This window comes from Plectropomus leopardus, chromosome 5, assembly GCF_026936395.1.
Source record: "Plectropomus leopardus strain MGB_pleo_1.0 chromosome 5, ASM2693639v1, whole genome shotgun sequence".
Classification (NCBI taxonomy): domain Eukaryota; kingdom Metazoa; phylum Chordata; class Actinopteri; order Perciformes; family Serranidae; genus Plectropomus; species Plectropomus leopardus.
Genome location: NC_142180.1, coordinates 8033421 through 8055378, shown reverse-complemented (window position 1 = coordinate 8055378; position 21958 = coordinate 8033421). Strand labels below are relative to the sequence as shown.

The following is a 21958-nucleotide window of genomic DNA, read 5'->3' as shown; positions in this document are numbered from 1 at the left end:
TTTCCCTCATTTTGCACAATTCTCTTTGGGGAGGTCCTTGAAATAACATTGAGTCTACATCAACCAACTGTTTTGTGCAACGGGTTATTTTGGTATCTGGGGTAACCCAGCTACAAACACGCACATATGTTCTCATTCAGGCTTTTTTTGATGATGAGCAAATGTTTGTCTCTCATCATGGTAAGGTAAATGTTGTTGGTAGCTTGTGTTTTTTTTTTTGTTGTTGTTTTTCTTTCCACGGGCAGTTTTGGAACCGCTTTGAAAAATGCAAAACCAATTCCAGTAAACCCTATTATATTCTTTCACTGGATGCCATTTATTTTGCTTTTTGTCTCTTGCCCTGTTTTCTTTTATTAAAATGAATGCAGTCCTCCCAGAGCTTTGATTATTTTTAAAACGTATTTGTTTAAATGTGAAGAATGACAAACAATTGTTGTGCCAATTATAGTTTTTCTGAGTCAACCCTATCTTCTAGAAATAATATTTATGTACTTCTACCACCAATACTATCATAAGTAGGTATACAATTGGAGAGAATTGTAATGCTGCTCAGTTTATGTTTTTTGGAAACATTGGCAATTAAGTTGCAAAGTGTATGGAACGAGAATAGTAACAGTAAGCTTTGGCTTGGAAAATAAAATGTGGCGCTGGAAAGGGAAACACTGGCAGTGACAAAATCCACAGAAAAAAAATGAAAAAAGAATTAAACTGTTTTATTTTGATATTATTTTGCAATGTGATGTCTTTTTTAAATGAAAATCTGCTGATGTTTTTCTTCATGTTTCTTTTTTTGTGTGTCAATTACTTCATGCTGATGACAGCAGCGTAAAAACAACTCAACACTAAAAGATAAAAATTAGACGATTGTCTCTGTAGAACACATCAGAATGCAAAATCATATAAAAAATGAATATTGTTAATGCCTGTGTTTTATTTTTTCAGTGCCAATGTTTCCTTTTTTGATGTAATAATTATCTCTGATGCCAAAATGTACTGCCACTGTTCTAGCTCCATAAAAAGTGTTGATACTAAACTTATCTGAATATAGTTCATATTTGTATATTTGTATATATTCAGGCAAACATTAACCCAATTACCAGAAAAAAATAAAATAAAAAATATATAAATATATACAGTATATAAATTGCATTGTAAATTATGTTTCTGCAAACCATCGATATGTTACATTTGTATGTTAATTTATGGTGGATCCACTGAAACTTTACACTTCACCAATGTTGTGATTTAGGCACAAAAACTACATTGTGGTTTGGAAATGCCACTGGAAAAACAACAGGTTCCCAAAATATGACCCATGATTGATGCCTAAAAAGTGCTGGTAATCTGTGACTGGTCGTTAAAAACACCCACAATTGATGCCTTGATGCCTAAAAGCTGCTGGAAAAACAGTGACAGGTCGATAAAAATCACACTTATTTGTTGCATAAAAAGCTGCTAGATAAACAGCAACAGGTCCTTAAAAAACATCCATAATTGGTGCCTAAGAAGCTGCTGGGAAAACTGTGATGAGTTGCCAAGAACACCTTAATTTGGTGCATAAAAAATGCAGGAAAAACTACAGCAGATTGATAAAAACTATTCTTATCTGTAAAAACAGTGACATAGTCCAAAACTGGATTTGTCTTCTTTATTTTACCATGTAGACAAACCCCCAACCATAACCAAATCTAAACGTTGAGAGAAACCCAGACTCATGCCTTTTATTCCAATGATTTATAGAAAAATTAAGCACTTTATTCGCTGGGGGAAAAGTTGCCAGTGAGCATAGTTTGACCTGCAATTATGTTGCCCATCAAAATCTAAATGGTAAAATTAGAAATGTAATTTCTCTGAGACAGGGTGGTCTGTTTGTAGAGCTTCCAATATGTCACAGAGTTCTCATGTGAAATGAAAGACAAAGATGTAATTTGAATAAAAGCTCAATACTGCATTAAGTCAGAGGTGAAATTAGACTTTTCTGAGTCACTCAAGTAATTTAATTAGTTTCTTCCCCTTTGTACCACTGATTTGGCTCAAAATAATTGTACATTAATTATATAAGAATACAAGGGGAAAAACGATTATATATGCAATCCTCGGCTTCTCCAGTGTGTAAATAGTATGCATTTGCTTTTAAAATCACAGTTTGAATGCAGAGTTTTTGATATGAGGAGCAATGATCTGGACCTAACTGCTGTAAAGTCATTATACAGTGTCTGAGTAAAACAGCGAGGAAATGAGAGGTGGAAGAAGACTGTCTTCAGAGGAAATGGGCTCTCAGTTGGAAAGCGTGTATATATGCAAATATTCTGAACACCTGTGAAAACAATTACAGTTATTTTTTTTCCCTGTTTAGCTTTCTGTGTCATTCAAATGTTCTTATGATGAGTCCAAATGAGAATGCGTGTAGCTCACCACAGTAACATAACATGATTGAGACAGTTGATTCATACTTGAAGCCGAAGACGGATTTTGACCATAAATTATATTTTTTCTATAAACTCAAAAAAAAGGAATCTCCAAGCTTTTCTTTTTGTGTGCACATGTGCAGTAGGTTTCATTATACTGTGCAAATTCATTTTATGTAACAGAGGTCTGGGTCAAGCATGAATTACATGAAGTTCTCACACGTTGCCAGTCATGTGAGTTTGTGTGAACAGTTCATAAATGGGCCACAGAGTTGTTCAGGCTAATTGGAACAAACAACTGAATTCATGCGCAAATCCCTCTGAAAGTATCACAAATTGACTATGCATTACTCTAGCCTAATTTAGCATGGTTTTTACCCCAAGTTTGAAATATGTGGTGTGGCCCCATGTGTGATTTGCATTTAATAGAATCGTGGTGCAGTCTTAGCATGGCTTGTGGGCTTTTGATTAACCAGAGGGTCAGGCTTTCACCCCGCAGAAGGCCTTTATATAGAGAGTCCCCGAGGTATTTCTCACAAAGAGTCATGACATGGAGGCCAATCTAAACAATAGTGTATGTGGGCCAATGCCACCGTAATTTCTCATGTGATATACAATAGCACATTTTAGATAGGGGCGGTATGGACTGGGATGGGATTTAACTTGGTTCTTGAAATGTAAAAAAAAAAAAAAACTTCTGAAATTAGTATCAATCTTTTTTAAAAAAATTGCATTCATTTATTTTATTTTAAAAACCTTTGAACTCACAAACTTCTCTTTTGACAACACATTATCATCCCAACTCGTCAAATAATGTTGCTTGGTCACTAGACTTTTACGTTTACATATGACACGCTACATATCCTACTGCATCTGTTGTTGAGATTCTGGGATGCCATGTCAGTTTATTGTGAAATACATTATCAAAATACACTTTTATTTCCACAGGAAATGTACAGTTTCTGCAAACATTCTTTTTCAAAATAAACTAACAACATTGGTAAAAAACATTTGTTTCCTTGTGAAACACAAGCACGTGGTTAGACTGAGGCAACAAAAGTTTGTCATTGCTTTTGTCACTGTCCGTGCGGAGGTATTTGATGAGTTAAGAAATGAGAACGGGCTGTCTTTAATGTCAAAAGCCATTTTAAGTTTCAGACTGCTGCTGTTAATTTTGTGTGTTTCCTGTTGTTATCAAAACACTGTGTGTGTAGCATTTAATTTCTTTACAATAATTTCCCACATTAGCACACCTCAGGAGATAACATTAGCAGTAGCAGACACTCACTTTTCCTGCTCAGTCACATTTGTACCAAACTGACATAGTCTGCATTGTCATGCTCAGTAGCGTGTTTTGACTGCATCAGCAGGTTATACGCTGGGTTGATTCCGATTTGTTATGTTAGGCACCGAGTGGCGCCCTCAAGCTGCCTGTACGCCATGATAAATCTGAGACACCTGGGCTGTGATGGACAGATAGCAGGGTACGACTCCATCCCAGCCTCTATAGCTCCTGCAGTACCTCACCTCTTGGCGCACAGCGCTCTGGCTCGCTTCGAGGGGGGCTGACAGGAAGATGTGCATTGAGCCCCCCTGCTGCACAGAGCTGCAGGTGAAATGAACCCACTGCCTGTATGTGTGTGTGTGTGTGTGTGTGTGCCTGTGATAGGCTATTTCAGTCACTCAGCATCTCACTGAGAGGAGTTAAGGTGAAATAAACCTGCAGTCTTCCATGAAACGCAAGATCATTTTGTGTGTGTATGTGCGTGGCATGCAGAAGTTGGGGTGGAATTGAAGTCTTCGAAAACAGACCTGTGTATGTGTGTCTGTGTCTGTGTCTGTGTGTGTGTGTGTGTGTGTGTGTTGTGTGTGCTGTATCCTCCAGCTCAGCTGTGGCACCATTCATAAATGTCCATCAGCGAGCAGCAAAGCGAGGCATTGTGTCGATCACAGTTAAGTTCTCCCTCTTTCTCTCTCCGCTGCTCCCTTCTTCAGCCAGCCCCAGCGGACGGAGGGAAGCACTAATGGCCGCTCGTTATAGAGAAACACAGACATGAAACGGGCCTTAATGAGCTGTTTTCTGTTTTGTGTTTTTCTCAGGGGGTCATTGTTATTGGTGGGAAATTGATTGGCAGCTGGTCTGCACCCATAGGGGCTCTGCGATATTCTGGGCGATTGCAAAGTTTTTGCAGCAAGGGCAGCTTTGTTTAGATGTTTGCAGCTGCGGGGTGTGTGAGTGCATGTGTCTCGGCAACTATCTTTGCATGAGGGAGTTGGTGTTTGTCTGTAGGGTGTTGGGGTTTTTATGTATGTGAGAGGGAGAGAGAGAAAGACATCCAGAAACAAAGATCCCATTTGCTCTGTTGCATTGTAGGAAGAGAATCAGTGTTCGGAGAAAACTTGTTTACATTTTTCTAGATTTGAGGAATCTTATTTCTGGGAAGTCATGTAAACTGGCATTTAATGCATGAAGTGGTTGTCAGTATCATGCAAGAAAACAGTGCAGAAGCTAAGGCATCACTTTGTTTCTTGCATATAGATTGTCTTTTTGCCTGTTGCAGGAGAAAATTGTTTGCATGATGCTACGAGGGGTGGGTGATATAAAGTAACCTTGACTAATTAATCAACCCACAGAGAATCATCACCCACCTGCAACTCTGGTGTGACTTTTATCTTCTTTTAGTTTTGTTTTTCTTTATTTTGCAGCACATTTACTGTACAGTTCAGTCTCAGTGCCCTCCTCAATCCTGTTTCCACCAGCAGCAGACAGCTATTTTCAGCAAAAAAGCTCTAATAAATCCACTGTACACAACCTGTCCATCACCACATAGCAACAAGCTGGTGAAAAAAACATCTAGCAGCTAAAATATCAGATTTTTTTTTTTCTCAGGAGTTGGTGGAGGCCAACCCAGAGCTAAAAGGCGAGTAGATATGCAAGAACTACTCCTACAGTGCGTGAAACAGGATTTAGTAACACATTAGCCAGTTTCTACAGGATGTTGTGATGTTACAATCGCAACAATTAACATAAATTCAGGCAATCCCCATAAGTTCTGCATGACCTCAGACTTTTGCTAAATCATCACAGATTTACAACAAATGTGACTATTTAAAATGGGTAAAATGCCATTTCATTGTAGAGCTCCACAAAATGTATTTATTCACTCAGCTTATGTTGATGTTAACCGCAGTGGCAAAATATGACGAGTAGTGATGGCAGAAAGGGAAGGAGAAGAGCAGCTCACAAAGACGGCCCCTGAGCACTGCATCAAACAGCAGTAACTGTTCTATCCTAGTGATGCCGCGCATCACTGCCGTGACGTCGGTTTCAACGCAATACACACATATGCAGAGTTCCAATTACACAGTGGCTTTCGGGAAGCCCCATTTTCTGCTGTGCACCACCACTAAAACATGTCACAGTGTACAGCTGCACGCGGTCAATTACAGGGTTACTGCGAAAAAGATTTTATTAATACCACTGTAAGCAGTTAACACCACCAGTAACTTTTCCTCTTTGTCCCTTCTGTTGTATGATGAGGAGTTCAGGTGACTAGGTAAATTTAGGAATTTGACCGCAGTACCGCTTCACACACAGATGGCTGCAGCAGGGATAGACACAGAAGTTAAATAGTGGAGACAGATGTTCGGCAATGGAATGTAATGAGCGAATAAATACACAACATTGACATATTACTTCTATTTTTTATTATTTCTGGAACCTTTATGTGCAGAAAATATATCATCTATAACACGAAAGTGAACAGTTTTTTAGAGCACCCCCTGAACGTCTCAAGGGAGGCTGTCAGGGGAGCCGAGCTCCTCTTCGCTCCCTCGTAATTTGAACTATGCATACACACAGACTCGCACTCGCTGGATACACTTGTCAGCCAGCAAGCTGAGAAACGTTTGCACCTCCTTGAGCAATCATGGCGTGATCTTTCTGGTTACCATTTTGGGAAAGAAAAAAAAAGATTATACAAAAACTTCCTAATGAACAACCAAAAACGGCAAGTACAGTAGAGTAGAGCAGAGCCAGCACCATGTAGTGGAAACAGGCCATATGTTAGCCTGACATCCTTTTTGTCTTATTAGCGTCCAAAAGTAATGCAGTTTCGATGGGATATCATTTGTAGAGAAAAAAAAAAGAAATTGGTTTACAGCTGACAAATTTTCTTTGTCTCACTTTATGGGCCATTGTCATGTTGGTCAATGAGCTGTCAAAATAAAAACTTAGATTGGAGGTGGCAGCCAGTCTGTCTTGTTACAGTGTCTTCCACGCTGCAACTGCATCTTTGCATAATCAAATCGAGATAGTAAAAAATGGTTGAATGGTTGAGTGTGCAATACATTCATTGTTGATTCTCTCCAAAATAACTGCAATCAAGTCAAGAGTATGCTGTATTGCAACCACTCTTTGACACAACATCTACAAAGCAAAAACACATTCAAACATGTATTGTATCGTATGTCCCTTTCTCAGTAGAGAAATCCACCACCTACCCAACAGTGACTGAAAGGTCCTCAATTTCTCCCCTGCTATGTAGGGCTAGAGCCATGTTTATTACCAGCTGCATTTGAATCGTGCTAATCTATGCATCAAGCAGCAGCACTCAGTCTGCAATTGGTAGATAAAGGCAGCTGGCATGCTCCGAGGCCAGGCGGAATATCAAACGACTTCAGATGAAGCCTGTTTCCCTCCAAAAGAGGCCCAAAAGCAGCAAGACTCCTTCCATGATTATAGCCCGTCCAACCACAGTGCTTCCAATCGTGATTCGAGATGAGTAAAGATTGCGCTATTATTCAAAATCGATGGAGAAACACAATGTTTTTCACTAAGCTCCAAAGCATTTTGCAAGGCTGGAGGTAGAAATTGCATGAAACCATTCAGTCCCCATATTTAGCATTCATAGGCAGTATACAAACCACCATGACATAATGTTTTAACACACTATAATGTAGTTGTAAGAGGCTTTGAGGACATTATGTACAGTACAGTTGTAACTTCTTATATGAAGACATATATTATATAAGTATCTGTCTATTTCTGTTTATAGAAGGCCTCCACTTATGTGCACCCACAGGATTTATGTATCTGCTTACAACTACATTATAATGTGTTATTTACTCAATGTTTAGGGTATAGTGTTGTGACCAATAAATGGTCTCCTGCTATTTGTACCTCCATCTTGGAGAATTGCTTCATATTGCAGTGAAAAACATTGTGTTTCTCCCCGAATATTTAAAAAATAGCATAATCTTTTCTGCCACTTTTTAAGCTGCTGTGGTTTGACAGTTACCCATTCATGTTCTACCGAGTGCCACACAAGATTCACGTAGAGGGTCATGCAGACATTATATTTTACACCTGGCAAGGAACAGATCTGAATATGAGCCTCCGCACATAGGACACAGGCTGTGTTCTGTTCGCTTCAGAATCACAACAATTTTCACCCGTTTCACACCTATTCAAGAAGCAGAAAACAACGATTTGGATTGTCCTGGTGCATTTACTCTTTGTATTGTATTTGTATTGTTTGCATAATGACCGGCTTCTGTTGGACCTACGTCCTTTCTGGCACCTGCATTCATGTGTTGTGTCCTCTGCTCACTCTTAGCATGTGTTTCTTTGACATTGCAGGGAGTTTGGTCGCTGGAAGGTGAACAGCTTGGCCCTGGAGAGACAAGAGAACAATGGCTTTTCCTTGCCGCTGGACCCCGAGTTCCTCCAAACCATTAGGCAGCTGGGCAGGAGGCCCAGTCTCAGCGCCATCACGGACAACATCATCAGGAAATACGGAACCCATTTCCTACTCTCCGCTACACTGGGAGGTAAATAAAGGAGACGAGCTGTGGTTCTGTTTACTTTCATTGACCTATCTCTGCACGGGGGAGAAAGGAATTGTTAAAAGGTGAGGTTTGGGGTGCGGTCCAGGACAAACCTGTCATCCCTTTCCACAACAGTAAACCTGCCAAAAAGAACTGAGAAATATTGAAAAAATCAATCAAAATAATTTTGATCAAATACCTCAATATTGCCATGATATTATAGAACTGACTGCTGGAGCAGTCACAATATATTTACACATTTTTGATAAAAATCATCAGCAATGAAGTTCTAGTGACTAACGCTGGGTTCATACTAGATGCAGAAATACTGTAAAATGGGACAATGGAGTTGAATCTGTGGAGTTCTGCCCACTCCCTTTCAGTACCCATGTTAACATGTTGGGCTGCTCAAATTGGATGCGCTGCAGTGCCAATTTCTGCCGCTGGCATGTAATCAATTATGATATTTTTATTACCTTTGCAATTTTTGTCTGTGAGAAAACCCAGCAATTGAGAGATGACTACATTTCTTCTGAGTGATGTTATGAGACTGCTCTCATGACACAACACCTACAATATTATGCTACTGACAATATCAACAGCAATGAGACAATATTTAGTCTCATATGATATCGAAATAATATCAATATATTGCTCAGCCCTAATTTCAAGAACTTTTTTGGGACTTGAGGAACTTTGCCAGTGTTTCAACTTGAGGAACGAGAGAACAAATTTACCAGTGAGTAATACAAATTTAACCATACTTTGTTTGTTTGTTGCTTCAAAAAGGCAATAGAAAATTGCTGCTTTTGGCATCTCTAAGCATCTGGTTTACAGCATCCATCCAAACATCACAGTCATGCAGCAGTAAATCATAAAGAACTATGTCATAAATCTGCATCAGAAAAAAAGCTGGTGTTTTCCATAATCAGTGTATTTAACCCATGCCTCCTACAGATGTGTTGGAAACCTCAAATAGGATATGGCTAAAGAGATTTTAATTTCCGGTTATGAATGTAGTTCCTGCTTGAAAAAGTACAAATATGTGCACTAACACTGTGTCCTACATTAGTACCTTGTGATTGACGTTTCTACCTTCACCTGGACCTTCACCTCTCAAATGAAAATGATTTTCATAAAAATAGTAATCTTTAACAACATATTTGAAGTTCTCAAGCTTCTTGAATACTCAAACAACCAAATATTTGACTAAATAATGTCCCAGCTGTGACTGTGGGATTGTTTGTGGTTGTTTAAGCTCATATTCTCTGATTCAAGATGTAAAATCTGTGTTTTGAGATGTTTGACAAAAATGTCTGTGGATCCTCTGTTTCCATAACAATAGATGTAAGTTAGCCAGAGTGCTGTAAGGCGCAGCAAAGCTCCCGTGGCTATCTGTTGCAAAATCTCCTCCAGCTCCTCTGCTGGCTCTTTTCATCTCCTGTCTCCAGTGTATAAACTCACAAAGTCATGATGAATACCAATAACAGTATTTAAAATAGATTGGAAAGAATCCCGTACACTATGTTCTGCAAACAATAGCAGCTAAAGCATGGCCCCATATAACTCACTGTATTACTGTAAGCCAGTGTGATACAATATATGGCTATTTGGTAGAGAGACTGCGGCTGTGGAGAACTCATCGACAATGTTTCATCCTGACTCGTCAAATATCACCCCTTGGTCAGTGGCCATTCATGTCTACATATTACGGTATCCTCCTTTGTCTGTTAATGATGTCCTAGGACAGTGTGTCAAATTATGCCTGTTTCATGCATTGTGTCTTTTCAAAATACACTTCAGTTTTCACAGGAAATATGTAGTTTCTGATTGTTAGATTTCATAATGAACTTGGAACATCTGTAAAATACCTCACATTTACATACACTCACCGGCCACTTTATTAGGTACACCTTGCTAGTACCGGGTTGGACCCCCTTTTGCCTTCAGAACTGCCTTAATCCTTCATGGCATAGATTCAACAAGGTACTGGAAACAGTCCTCAGAGAGTTTGGTCCATATTGACATGATAGCATCACGCAGTTGCTGCAGATTGGTCGGCTGCACACCACATCCCAAAGGTGCTCTATTGGATTGAGATCTGGTGACTGTGGAATCCATTTGAGTACAGTGAACTCATTGTCATGTTCAAGAAACCAGTCTGAGATGATTCGAGCTTTATGACATGGCGCATTATCCTGCTGGAAGTAGCCATCAGAAGATGGGTACACTGTGGTCATAAAGGGATGGACATGGTCAGCAACAATACTCAGGTAGACTGTGGCGTTGCAACGATACTCAATTGGTACTAAGGGGCCCAAAGTGTGCCAAGAAAATATCCCCCACACCATTACACCACCACCACCAGCCTGAACCGTTGATACAAGGCAGGATGGATCCATGCTTTCATGTTGTTGACGCCAAATTCTGACCCTACCATCCAGATGTCGCAGCAGAAATCGAGACTCATCAGACCAAGCAACGTTTTTCCAATCTTCTATTGTCCAATTTTGGTTAGCCTGTGCGAATTGTAACCTCAGTTTCCTGTTCTTAGCTGACAGGAGTGGCACCCGGTGTGGTCTTCTGCTGCTGTAGCCCATCTGCCTCAAGGTTCGACGTGTTGTGCGTTCAGAGATGCTCTTCTGCATACCTCAGTTGTAACGAGTGGTTATTTGAGTTACTGTTGCCTTTCTATCAGCTCGAACCAGTCTGGCCATTCTCCTCTGACCTCTGGCATCAACAAGGCATTTTTGCCCACAGAACTGCCGCTCACTGGATATTTTCTCTTTTTCGGACCATTCTCTGTAAACCCTAGAGATGGTTGTGCGTGAAAATCAGAATCAGAATCAGAATCAGAATGCTCTTTATTGTCATTATACAATGTATAACGAGATTGGAGAGCTTTTCCATTCCTTCAGTGCAAAGTACAAAAGCTTTTTACAGAAAATCCCAGTAGATCAGCAGTTTCTGAAATACTCAGACCAGCCCGTCTGGCACCAACAACCATGCCACGTTCAAAGTCACTTAAATCACCTTTCTTCCCCATTCTGATGCTCGGTTTGAACTGCATCAGATCGTCCTGACCATGTCTACATGCCTAAATGCATTGAGTTGCTGCCATGTGATTAGCTGATTAGAAATTTGTGTTCACGAGCAGTTGGACAGGTGTGTCTAATAAAGTGGCCGGTGAGTGTATATTTCCTTGGTAATATATATATATATATATATATATATATATATATATATATATATATATATATATGTACATATATATATCACGGTTTGAACTTTTATACACAAAACAGGCTCCCAGGAGAAACTCTGGGGTTTGCTGGACCCATCCACCTCCCCTCTCCACCACCCTATAGGGTCTTTCCAGCTCTTAATATTACGTTATTGCCTGACGGCAAAATCCTTGACCAAGCGGGTATTTAAGCAGTTGGGAAGGAGAATGGCTGCACTCATGGACTGTTGTGATGACTTGTTGAAAGAATGTCAATCAAAATGGCCACACCCTTAATTTTGCACAACTTTAAGCCTAAATAAAATGTGCATTAGTGAGTTGTATAACAAACCCCTGCCCTCCACAGTCACACCTACTGTCTCTATTTTTTCCCCAATATAACCTGTTTATCAAAGGATTTCTCTAACGTCAACATTTTTTTAACCAGATTAATAAATGTGTCATTATCTTCAAAGAAGACAAAATGAAGAAGTTGCTGCAATTGAATTAAATTAATTAGACAGTATTATTCCTATTACTTAATTTGTATTGAAAAAATCACATTTGTTAAAAAGATTTCAGGAGTGGATAATAGAGTTACATAACCTGGGTTTTTTTTCTCCTTTTTTTTGTGATAGAGACAAGCACTAACCTCTCTCTACCCCCAGTGGTAATGTACAGTATATTAGTTCTAATGCCTCTCCAAATTAAAACCACATTCCACATAAAACCTAATGCTGTTAGAAAGGATTTTTCCATCGATCTTCCATTCTTACCATCGTTCGTCAATATACTCTCCTCTGAAAGCTTTGGCTCTGTTAGAATGAAAGATTCGTTCCATAAAGCATCTCAATTTGTGCAGTATATAGCTGCAGACTTATCAAAGAATTGACACAGTGTAGACCACAGTATACAATTCCTAGCGCCAGATAAGTTTCTCATTAGCTCTCTACCTCAAGAAGTGTGTCTGCCAACTGTATGTTTGTATAATGAGCACTGGCAGGTGTTAATGGGTTAATATTTACCACTACACCACTGAGAACATTGTGTGTGTGTGTGTGTGTGTGTGTGTATGTTCGTGGGAGGATTAGTCATTAACGGAGTGTGTGTTCATGCCTGCGTGTGTATGTGTGTTTACAGGGGAAGAGTCATTAATGATCTTTGTGGACAAGCGGAAGTTGAGTCGGACGTCTGAAGTGAGCGAATCCAACGGCACAGCTGTGACCCTGGAAGCTCTGCACCAGCTGGCTGCCTCCTACTTCATTGACAGGGAGAGCACCCTGCACAAACTGCACCACATCCAGATCGCCTCCACTGCCATCAAGGTAAAAAAGCTTTCTGCTCTCAGTCAAACACAATAACTATAAAAAATACAGATACTCATTTGCCAGAATGTTATATTGGTACCTCTGCGGGATTTTTTTTTTCAAAACCATTACATGTGGACATTGTTCAGATTTATTTCACTGAATGGACATAATCATTGTATTTTTCAAAACATGGAAAGTGGTCTTGATTAGCTCACTCACAGAAAAAAATTCATGAAATCATGGCCAGTAAGGAAGATATGAATGGAAACTTTACAATCAGCAGATTCACCTCATTTTAATTAAATAAAAGCTATTATTGGTATAGACCCTTTCATCCATCATCTGTTTACATGCAAACATTACAATCACTGAGTTATTGAGTTAATTGTCTTTTTCAGTGGTTTTCAACCTTTCAACCCTAAATTGATTCACATTAGGTAACTGACCATCATTTAATTAGATTTTGCATCAGAGACGTCTGTCTGCAGTGTTAGAGATAGCACATTTAGTCCCCTAGACAACCTTCTTCTTTTTTAACTGAATATTATGGGATACTCATATTGTCTGACAGCATGAAACCCTAAGTTCCGCTGGGTGCTATAACATCAACAAAGTTGGTTTGCAGTTTTTAAGCTTTGTAAATTGTTCTAAGAGAAGCTAATGACATGCCTTGGACAAGGAACAAAGATTTCTGATTTTTTTTTTTTTGCTTTTGCACAGTACAGTAGGTGGCATCTTTTGTAGTTAGTTAACACAAAAACAAAACTTATTCGTGTTGTTAATGTAGAGTTAATGATTGCGCTTTACTCCCCTCTGGGTATAAGTATTGGAGCAATTTAGGAAAATCGCACTAAAGTGTTAAGTACTTGCCAAGTAGTTACCACTTACTACCAATTACCATATGCAGTTGGCGACCCATCAATAGGCCCTTGGTGGGCTACTCTGGCCTGCTTCATATGCAGAATACCATCATGCTGCAGAATATTAAAGCATAATTTAACAATGTATAGCAAACAGAACCCTCTATACGGAATGATGAACCTGAGCTACTTCTCCTACCATTTTTAATTAATGAAGCCTTCATAGTGAATGCACTTTAAGACCTCATTTAATGTTCCAGCCAAAAACCCAAGGGTGGCTGTTTCATAGGTTGCCTCAGGTTTCTTCAGGAGCAGAACTCCTCTAAATAAGTATTTCCACGGTGCGAAAAGGGATATTATCCAAAGATGCGGGAACCTTTTTTTTTTTTTTAAATACTTAACAGATTTACTTAACAAAAATATGTCCCTGAGCAGTGGTTTCTAATATTTTTAACCAAGGAACTCCTTCCCACTGTTTATGCCAAACAAGGCTCACCAGCTGGTGGTGGAGGCTTCATTTTTATCACAGAGCTAATTGCTTAAAATGTATTCAGTATTTCTATATTCTATTTTATTATTTCAGTTCAAATGTTAAAGCACATGACATGCACTGATTTTATTTTTCATTCATCTCTCTCAGTTGCTTGAAGCACTCATTGTCTTTGTTGGCTACAGATGGTTTTGTCTGAAGATGTCTCTTGAGCTTTCTTGGTAGCATAGCTGAATTTGACAGTTTTTTTCCTGCCAGCAAGTCCTCATTAAACAACAAAATATGTTGCTTGTCTATGCCCTCTGGAAAAACACATTTTCTTTCTCCTCACTATCGACACAATGGAATGATGGTTAAAAATCACAGTTTAAAACAATTTTTATTTGACCATTTGTAAGGTTTGGCTCATTTAGGCAAAAAACGTCTTGGTTAGGCGAGGGTTAGGGGATTAATTGGTTGAGGTTAGGGGACCTTCATTATCACCACATGGTAAATGTGTTGAACAAATGCCAATATAGCAACATTATGTAGCTTTTCGACCTTAAAATAGCATTTTCCTAGTCGATCTAATCGTACAATAACTTTCAACAGAAAGAATGGCATGTATCCCACTCCAACAAAGCTCCCCGGTCACCTGCCTTCAGCACTATGTAACTTGGCCATCAGGCCCCAGTTTTCTGGTGAGAAGTGCATATGGCTTTATTGCACTACATCACACACCAGCCTTCAGCTAAAAAGAAGCCAATTAACTCATCTCCATACTCAGTTCTTTTCAATCTTCAAGTGAGCCTTTTAAGTTTAGAACCTTACAGACCTATCTCAACTAGCATGTCATACATGACCCCCTGCAATGTAGCCATTTAGCCATGGCCTGCAGTCGTCATGGCAACAACAGGCTGTAGATGCTAGCAGAGACATATTCATGTAAAATCTATGAGGGGCTTTAACAGCGCAGTGTGTGTTTTGCAACAATGGTGTTGCACTCAGAGACTTTTGGTGGACAAAGTGCATGAATTGCAACACAATGTGGCTTTAAGTTTCATAGAAAACAGTGTTGACTTTAAATAGCAAGGGCATTGTAGTGCAGACTGGAAATTGGAACTTTTACACAGAGCCCTGGTGTAGGGACGTCCCTCAAAAAGCCCAGAATTAAAAGCTTGGTTTGTTTGCAGATTTTTAGCCTAACTGAATTAAAACTAGCTGATTGATAATGTTGAAAGACTTAACGTTGTATAAAAAAGTGGGAACTCTCTGAAGTTCTTCTAAGTCCTTAAAGGTACAAAATCGTTTAGTCCACTGCTGCACTCGAATTCAACTCAAAATGCAGCTAGAGCTGAGTGACTGCTTATGCTGCTGGAGCACCAACCCGAACATCTTTATCCAAGAAAGGAAAATTTCAAAAACTATGTGAAAGAGATATGGATCAAGAGAAGAAGGGCGGGGGCCTCACAGAGCCTGCTTATGCATAGGGCCCAGGATTTGGTCCTATGCCTTTAGTTAGTAGGAGACAGGAAACAAATCGTGGTCTCTTGTGGTATTGTCTAATATTTTGTTTTTCCCTGCGAGCAAGTCCTCATTAAATTACAAAATATGTTGCTTGTCTATGCCCTTGTGAAAGACACATTTTCTGCTTCCTCACTGTCAACACATTGCACATGCATTACTGTTACAAATCAAAATTTCAAAAGTCTAATTTGTATTTGACTGTATGATTAAAGTTTGGCAAATTTAGGTACCAAAACTTCAGGATTATGGAATTTTCTTGATTTGGTTTTATATTACTTAATTAAGGTTAGGGGACTTTCATCATTACTTCTTGGTAAAGGTGTTGAAAAACTGCCATGAAGTTTAAAAGAAAACAGTGTTGACTGTTGGTAGCAGGGATGTTGTATTGGGGACTTATTACAAAGGGTCCCTAAGTGGGAGTGGCCTTTGAAAAGCCTGGAATTAAAAACTTGGTTTGCTTTTTTTTTTTTTTAATTATTATTATTTGTTAATATTTAGTAAGATAACAGAAGGAGACTCCTTATGCGTAGGGCCCAGAATTTGACAATAAACGCATTATCAGTAGGAACATGAAATAAATAACGTTCACGTTGTTAAAGTCCAGTGTTTCATTGATCCATCCATCCACCAGACCTCCTCCCTCTGCAGAGTACTTCGTCCTTTGTCCTGGACAGACAAGAGTCGTAACTCACGACTGATAGAGGGCTTTGTCACTTGAACATAAACACTTGTCGTTTTGGGGCATCTCTTCCCTACAGATGGCACATTCTGGTGTGATACAACTAGCTTTCCCTATCTGAGAAAACCAACAGCTTCAACTGGACAGTCTAATTTTAGTTGGTCAGCTTAGGCCTTTTTGCCTGAGACTATGTTGAGGACCAAGATGTATCAGCATTTCTTTGAGCTATATTTACAGTGACAAATCTTTCCATTGCATGCTCTTAAAGCTGCTATTTTTGACTGCTGTGCACCTGGAATAGTGCATTTAATAGCATTTTCAATATTTTACCATGGTTTTAATCTTTCCTTGAGGCAGCAGGCTTTTACGTCACACAATTAGGACATTTCTGTCCTGCAAGAACAGCTTTGATCTGGAAAAATGTTGCTAAATTACCAACCTCATGAGCCACGAATATAGCTGTTAAACTGATATTTAAGTCAATATTTCTTACAGTAAAAAAAACATATTATATAAGCAAATACACTGATCTACTTGACATTCAGTTGGTTGATTATAAAAACACATTTTTCATCACTAATCTTGCATTGTATGCATTTTATAGTGCTTTGAAGTGTCATTGGGGTAAACATGTACACATGCATGCTCAATGAGCAGTGCTGTTTATTTCCCTTCTCACTCTTTCATGTGTGCACAGGCTCTTATATGGAACAGCATGCCATGCATATCAAGATATGCTCATGATGTAAATATCACCCTGCATCTTTTACTGCTTAATACCTTCCGGGTGTGTTCATTCATCACTCTGTCAGTTGTTATCAAGCAGAATGAATTAAATCAGCTGAGTTTGCCCTTCGCTCCTCAGACTGAATTCTCTTTGCTTTCTCTTCCCTCACGTGGCTTTAATGTGTTTACACTCGTTTGCGGTAAACAACAGATTAACGTCACAGAATGTAGGTAATATCATCAAGCTGCAAAAACACCCATCAGAGACACTGTCAGCTGCTTCAGTCTGTTTGCGCTGTATGCTGTGATTATGCCTGCCTCTGCTGTGGCAGTTTTGTGACAAGATCCACCACACCCAAACACATCTGACCTGACTAACAAATCCCCATTTATTGTTTTAATATGAATAATGATTGGACTTGTGTTTTTGTGTGTTTAATTTAGCTGATGTGTCTTTTGGAAAACTGATGTCAATGCTGACATATCTTTAAGTATTTATACATTTATTTACTGCATTCACAACATCTAGTACTGAGATGACATGACAGGCATGACAGATTATGGCTACAATGGCAATAAAATACCACTCAACATGGTACTTTTATCTTGACCTCGCAATGTATGACAAAATAATAAGTCAAAGGTCTACACACTGTAGCTTTTTTTCAGCTTTCAACTGCATTGCAAGCACGTTTTATACTGAGATTCAGCAATACTGACATAAAGAAGATCTGCTATTAAATTATCATTGAAACAAGCAAAACAGATGTTATGTGTACCACAGCAGCATCAGCATCTTGATTAACGGCTATCTTACTTTACACAGATGTTGATTCAACTCTGTTAGTACCTCTGCTGGTGGCGCAAAAGTGGAACAACATTGTCTTTGTGCATTTTGACACAGAACAGTGAGGTGGAAGGTTTCAGCTTTTGTTTTTTTCCAGATAATCAAAGTGGGGAGATTTGATTTGATTCCAAATCATTAATTAAATTTGAAAATAAAAGAAAAACTGATCGTACATGTTTTAGAACACCCCTCCATAATTTTCCCAAGTTATGTAGTGTGAGCAACACAGGACTGGTCTTTCCATCCTGTTGGTCAAAACCGCTGACACAATGCACAAGCCATCCTTTTAGCATCTATATGAAAAGCACAGGTACCCCATATGTGGCAATATTAGATGCTCAAAGCTACTGTTGTAGCATAAAATGTGAGAAAGTCAGTGTATGGAGGAGGTTGGAGTGGATGGTTTGGTCGAACAAACACAGGACTTTGATTGAAAAGACCAATGTTTGTGTCTTCTGTTAAATAAAGTCAGTGCTGTTTTAACCGAACCCATGGTCTTTTACTAAACTTAATCAAGTAATTTTTGTCAGGAAACCTATGTTTAAGTTTACAGGAATGTATTTTGAAAAGACACTGTGGCATGCAACAAACAGAAACTGACGTGCAAAACTGATGCCACCTGGGTATCTCAAATGTCATAGTTTTGTCATGGTTCCTGCATCCTCCTCCCCCTCACTGCCAGTAAATTTCCACTCACCTTCCTCTGACCTGCTCTACCTGCAAGCCCCTCCCACTGCTGCAGCCTGCTCTCCCCACAGCTGCAGCTCATCAGCAATCAACCCGGTATTTAAGACACTCCAGCCCACACACTCATTGCCAGATCGTCCTCTGCAGCATGCATGTCTTTCCAGCACTCTCCAAACAGATCACCCGTTGCCGACTCTGCCTGTCCCCGACCTGCTCTCCTCGCCTGACTCCTTGTGAACCTACCTGCCTTCTGTCCCCGACCCTGTGCTCAGTTTGGCATTCCGGAAATCTGACGGATTCCCTGGTAAAGAACTCTCTGCTCTGCTTCGACGATTCTCCTGCCTGATCCCTGCTGGTACTGTTGTTTCCGTGGACGGACTTCCCGGTAACCAAACCCCTGCCTGCCCTCGACCACCTCTCCGCTCGATCCCCGACAACGCTCACACACGTGTTGTCGGCTCACGGAGCTTACGGGTTTCCTCGTCACCAGCCACCGTGGGTACAAGCTTCGTGTCTTAACCTCGTGTGATTCCCAGAGACATTGCTAGGGGCTCACAGCTCAAGAACGAATCCTCAGTCTGTATCCTGTTTTCCATTCGTGTTGGTTTTAATAAAAGTTATTACCAACTGCCAGTGAAGTGTACTGTACTGCATCTGGGTCCTCCATACACCCGTTACAGTACGATCTGGCCAGAAATGGACCCAGCAGACTCCGGTGCTCTTCAGTCCCGCCTAGCCCAAGTTGAGGGAATGCTTCAGCAACACGAAGCTCAACTCACCTCGAACGCGGCGGAGGCTCGCCAATCTGCTTCAGCGTTGGAACGGGCGCTAACTCAGCTAGCCACGCAGGTACAACAGATGGCAACCACGCTGACTCACCACGCCGCTCCAGCTCCGACCTGCCCAGCCTGTTCAAGCACCTACGTCATCATCCAGCGCCGCTCAGAACCCGGGTGGGGGCTCCTGAACGCAGCTGCGCTGGAGATCCTGAGGGTTGCAACCGTTCTAACTAACTGTTCCATCCTGTTCGCATTGCAACCCCACACCTTCGCCTCAGAAGCAGTCGCCGCCATTAACCACCTCCACCGGGTCGAGCTGCGCCTATGGGGGCGGCAGAATGGGAGAGGGCACGCCAGCCTGCTTGTCGTTTCCTGCCTTCGCTGAGGAATTACGCAAGGTTTTGGTCCGATTCCTGTGGGTCCAGACGCCACTGGGGGGCTCCTGAATCAACGCCAGGGTAATCGATCCGTCGCTGACTTCGCCATTGAGTTCCGTACGACGGCTCACCTGAGTGATTGGAACCCAGCGGCCCAGTGTGACGCTTACTTGAGCGGTCTCGCCCCATACATCAAAGATGAATTGGTTTCGTTTGATCTTCCGCATTCCCTGGACGGCTTGATCGAACTCACCACTCGTTTGGACAGACGAATCCTGGCGAGGAGAAAAGAACGGCTCCTGGAGGGGGAGGCTCGTCGGACTCTCGCCATTCAGCCTGGTCCCTCCTCCAGCCCTTCCTCGAACTCTGTACAGGGGCCTGAACGCATGCAGGTGGGTCGCACCCGGCTGACAGCCGAGGAGCAGGAGAGACGGCGCTGGACAACTCTCTGTCTGTACTGTGGTCAAGCTGACACTTCTGCTTCCAGTTGCCTGGTAAAAGGCGGGCTCAGCAGTAAAGGGGCATTCTGCTGAGCCGATCCCGGAACTCGACCTCCAATCCACGTCCTCTGTTCCATGCCCAGCTCCAGCTCAAGGAGGGACTCTACACCCTCGCCACATTTATTGACTCTGGGGCCGATGTTAACCTGATTGACGAGAGGAGCTCACAGTTAGGGGTGCAACAGGTTCCCCTTCCTCGTGATGCCTGCCAGCCCTGGATGGTCATCTGTTGGGGACCGTCACTCATCAAACTACTCCCATCGCCATGCAATTAGCGGGGGAACATCACGAGACAATCCAGTTTCACGTTTTGAGGTCCCCAAACCTGCCCCTGATCCTGGGATATCCCTGGCTTCGCCGACATAACCCTCACATAGACTGATCCACTGGCTCGATCCTGAACTGGAGTCCCTCGTGTCAACAGGTCTGCCGCTCCATCCCTCTGTTCCGGTTCTCCCCCGGATGTTTCCATGGTGCCGCCAGAATACCACGACTTCAGGGAGGTATTCAACAAGGCACGGGCTACTTCTCTCCCTCCTCACCGAGCCTATGATTGTGCCATCGACTCCTTCCGGGTTCTACTCCACCCAAAGGGCGCTCTACTCCCTCTCCGGGCCAGAGAGGGAGGCCATGAGACCTACATCAAAGACTCTCTGGCTTCTGGCATCATCCGGCCTTCCTGCGTCTCCGGCTGGGGCAGGGTTCTTCTTCGTGGGGAAGAAGGATGGCTCTCTCCGCCCCTGCATTGATTACCGGGGCCTGAATGACATTACGGTAAAGAACCGTTATCCTCTCCCTCTCATTGCCTCCGCCTTTGAACTGTTGCAAGGCGCCACTATCTTTACCAAGTTGGACCTCCGTAATGCATATCACCTGGTCTGGATCAGAGAGGGAGGCAGTGGAAGATCGGCGTTCAACACACCCAACGGGCATTACGAATACCTGGTGATGCGTTTGACTCTGCCCAACCAGCAGTCTTCCAGGCGTTAATCAACGATGTGCTGAGAGACTTCCTGAATAAGTTTGTTTTGTGTACCTGGATGACATCTTGATTTTCTCTCAGTCCATAAGACCATATTTCATCATGTCCAGACAGTCCTGCAACGCTTCTGCTACAGAATTCATTGTTCATCAAAGGCGAGAAATGTGAATTCCACGCCTCCGCCTCCTTCCTGGGCTACATCATTGGGCACAACCGGATGGAGATGGATCCCGCCATAAAGTCTCTGCCGTTTCCGCCTGGCCTGTTCCTGACTCACGAAAACAACTCCAGCGCTTCCTGGGCTTCATGAACTTTTACGGAGATTCATCCGGGTTACAGCACTGTGGCAGCGCCTCTCTCTGCACTCACTCACCCAAGATCCCGTTTCGCTGGTCCCGGCTGCTAACGGCTTTCCAGCATCTGAAAAACGCTTCAGCTCGGCACCTATCCTCCTCGTCCCTGTCCCCGAGAAGCAGTTCGTGGTGGAAGTCGACGCCTCAGACGTTGGTGTGGGGGCCGTCCTTTCTCATCGCTCGGCCGACGACGGGAAGTTGCATCCCTGTGCCTTCTGCTCAATATGTCTATCCCCGGGTGAGCGGAACTATGACATCGGGAACCGGGAGCTGCTGGCGGTGAAGCTGGCCCTGGAGGAGTGGCGCCACTGGCTGGAGGGTACCCAGGTTCCGTTCTTGGTTTGGACTGACCATAAGAACCTGGAATACATCAAGTCGTCCAAGAGACTGAATTCCCGCCAG

At 41.8% G+C, this 21958-nt stretch overlaps 1 protein-coding gene across 1 annotated transcript in view; it reads left to right on the top strand.

Moving 5' to 3' along the window:
* Nucleotides 1–21958, top strand: part of brinp3a.1 (BMP/retinoic acid inducible neural specific 3a, tandem duplicate 1) — a 71169-nt gene that overhangs the window by 14556 nt on the left and 34655 nt on the right. Inside the window, exons 3-4 of the mRNA XM_042481951.2 lie at nt 8050–8240; nt 12601–12785. Coding sequence (XP_042337885.1) covers nt 8050–8240; nt 12601–12785 — 376 coding nt within the window. The remainder of the gene's footprint in view (nt 1–8049; nt 8241–12600; nt 12786–21958) is intronic.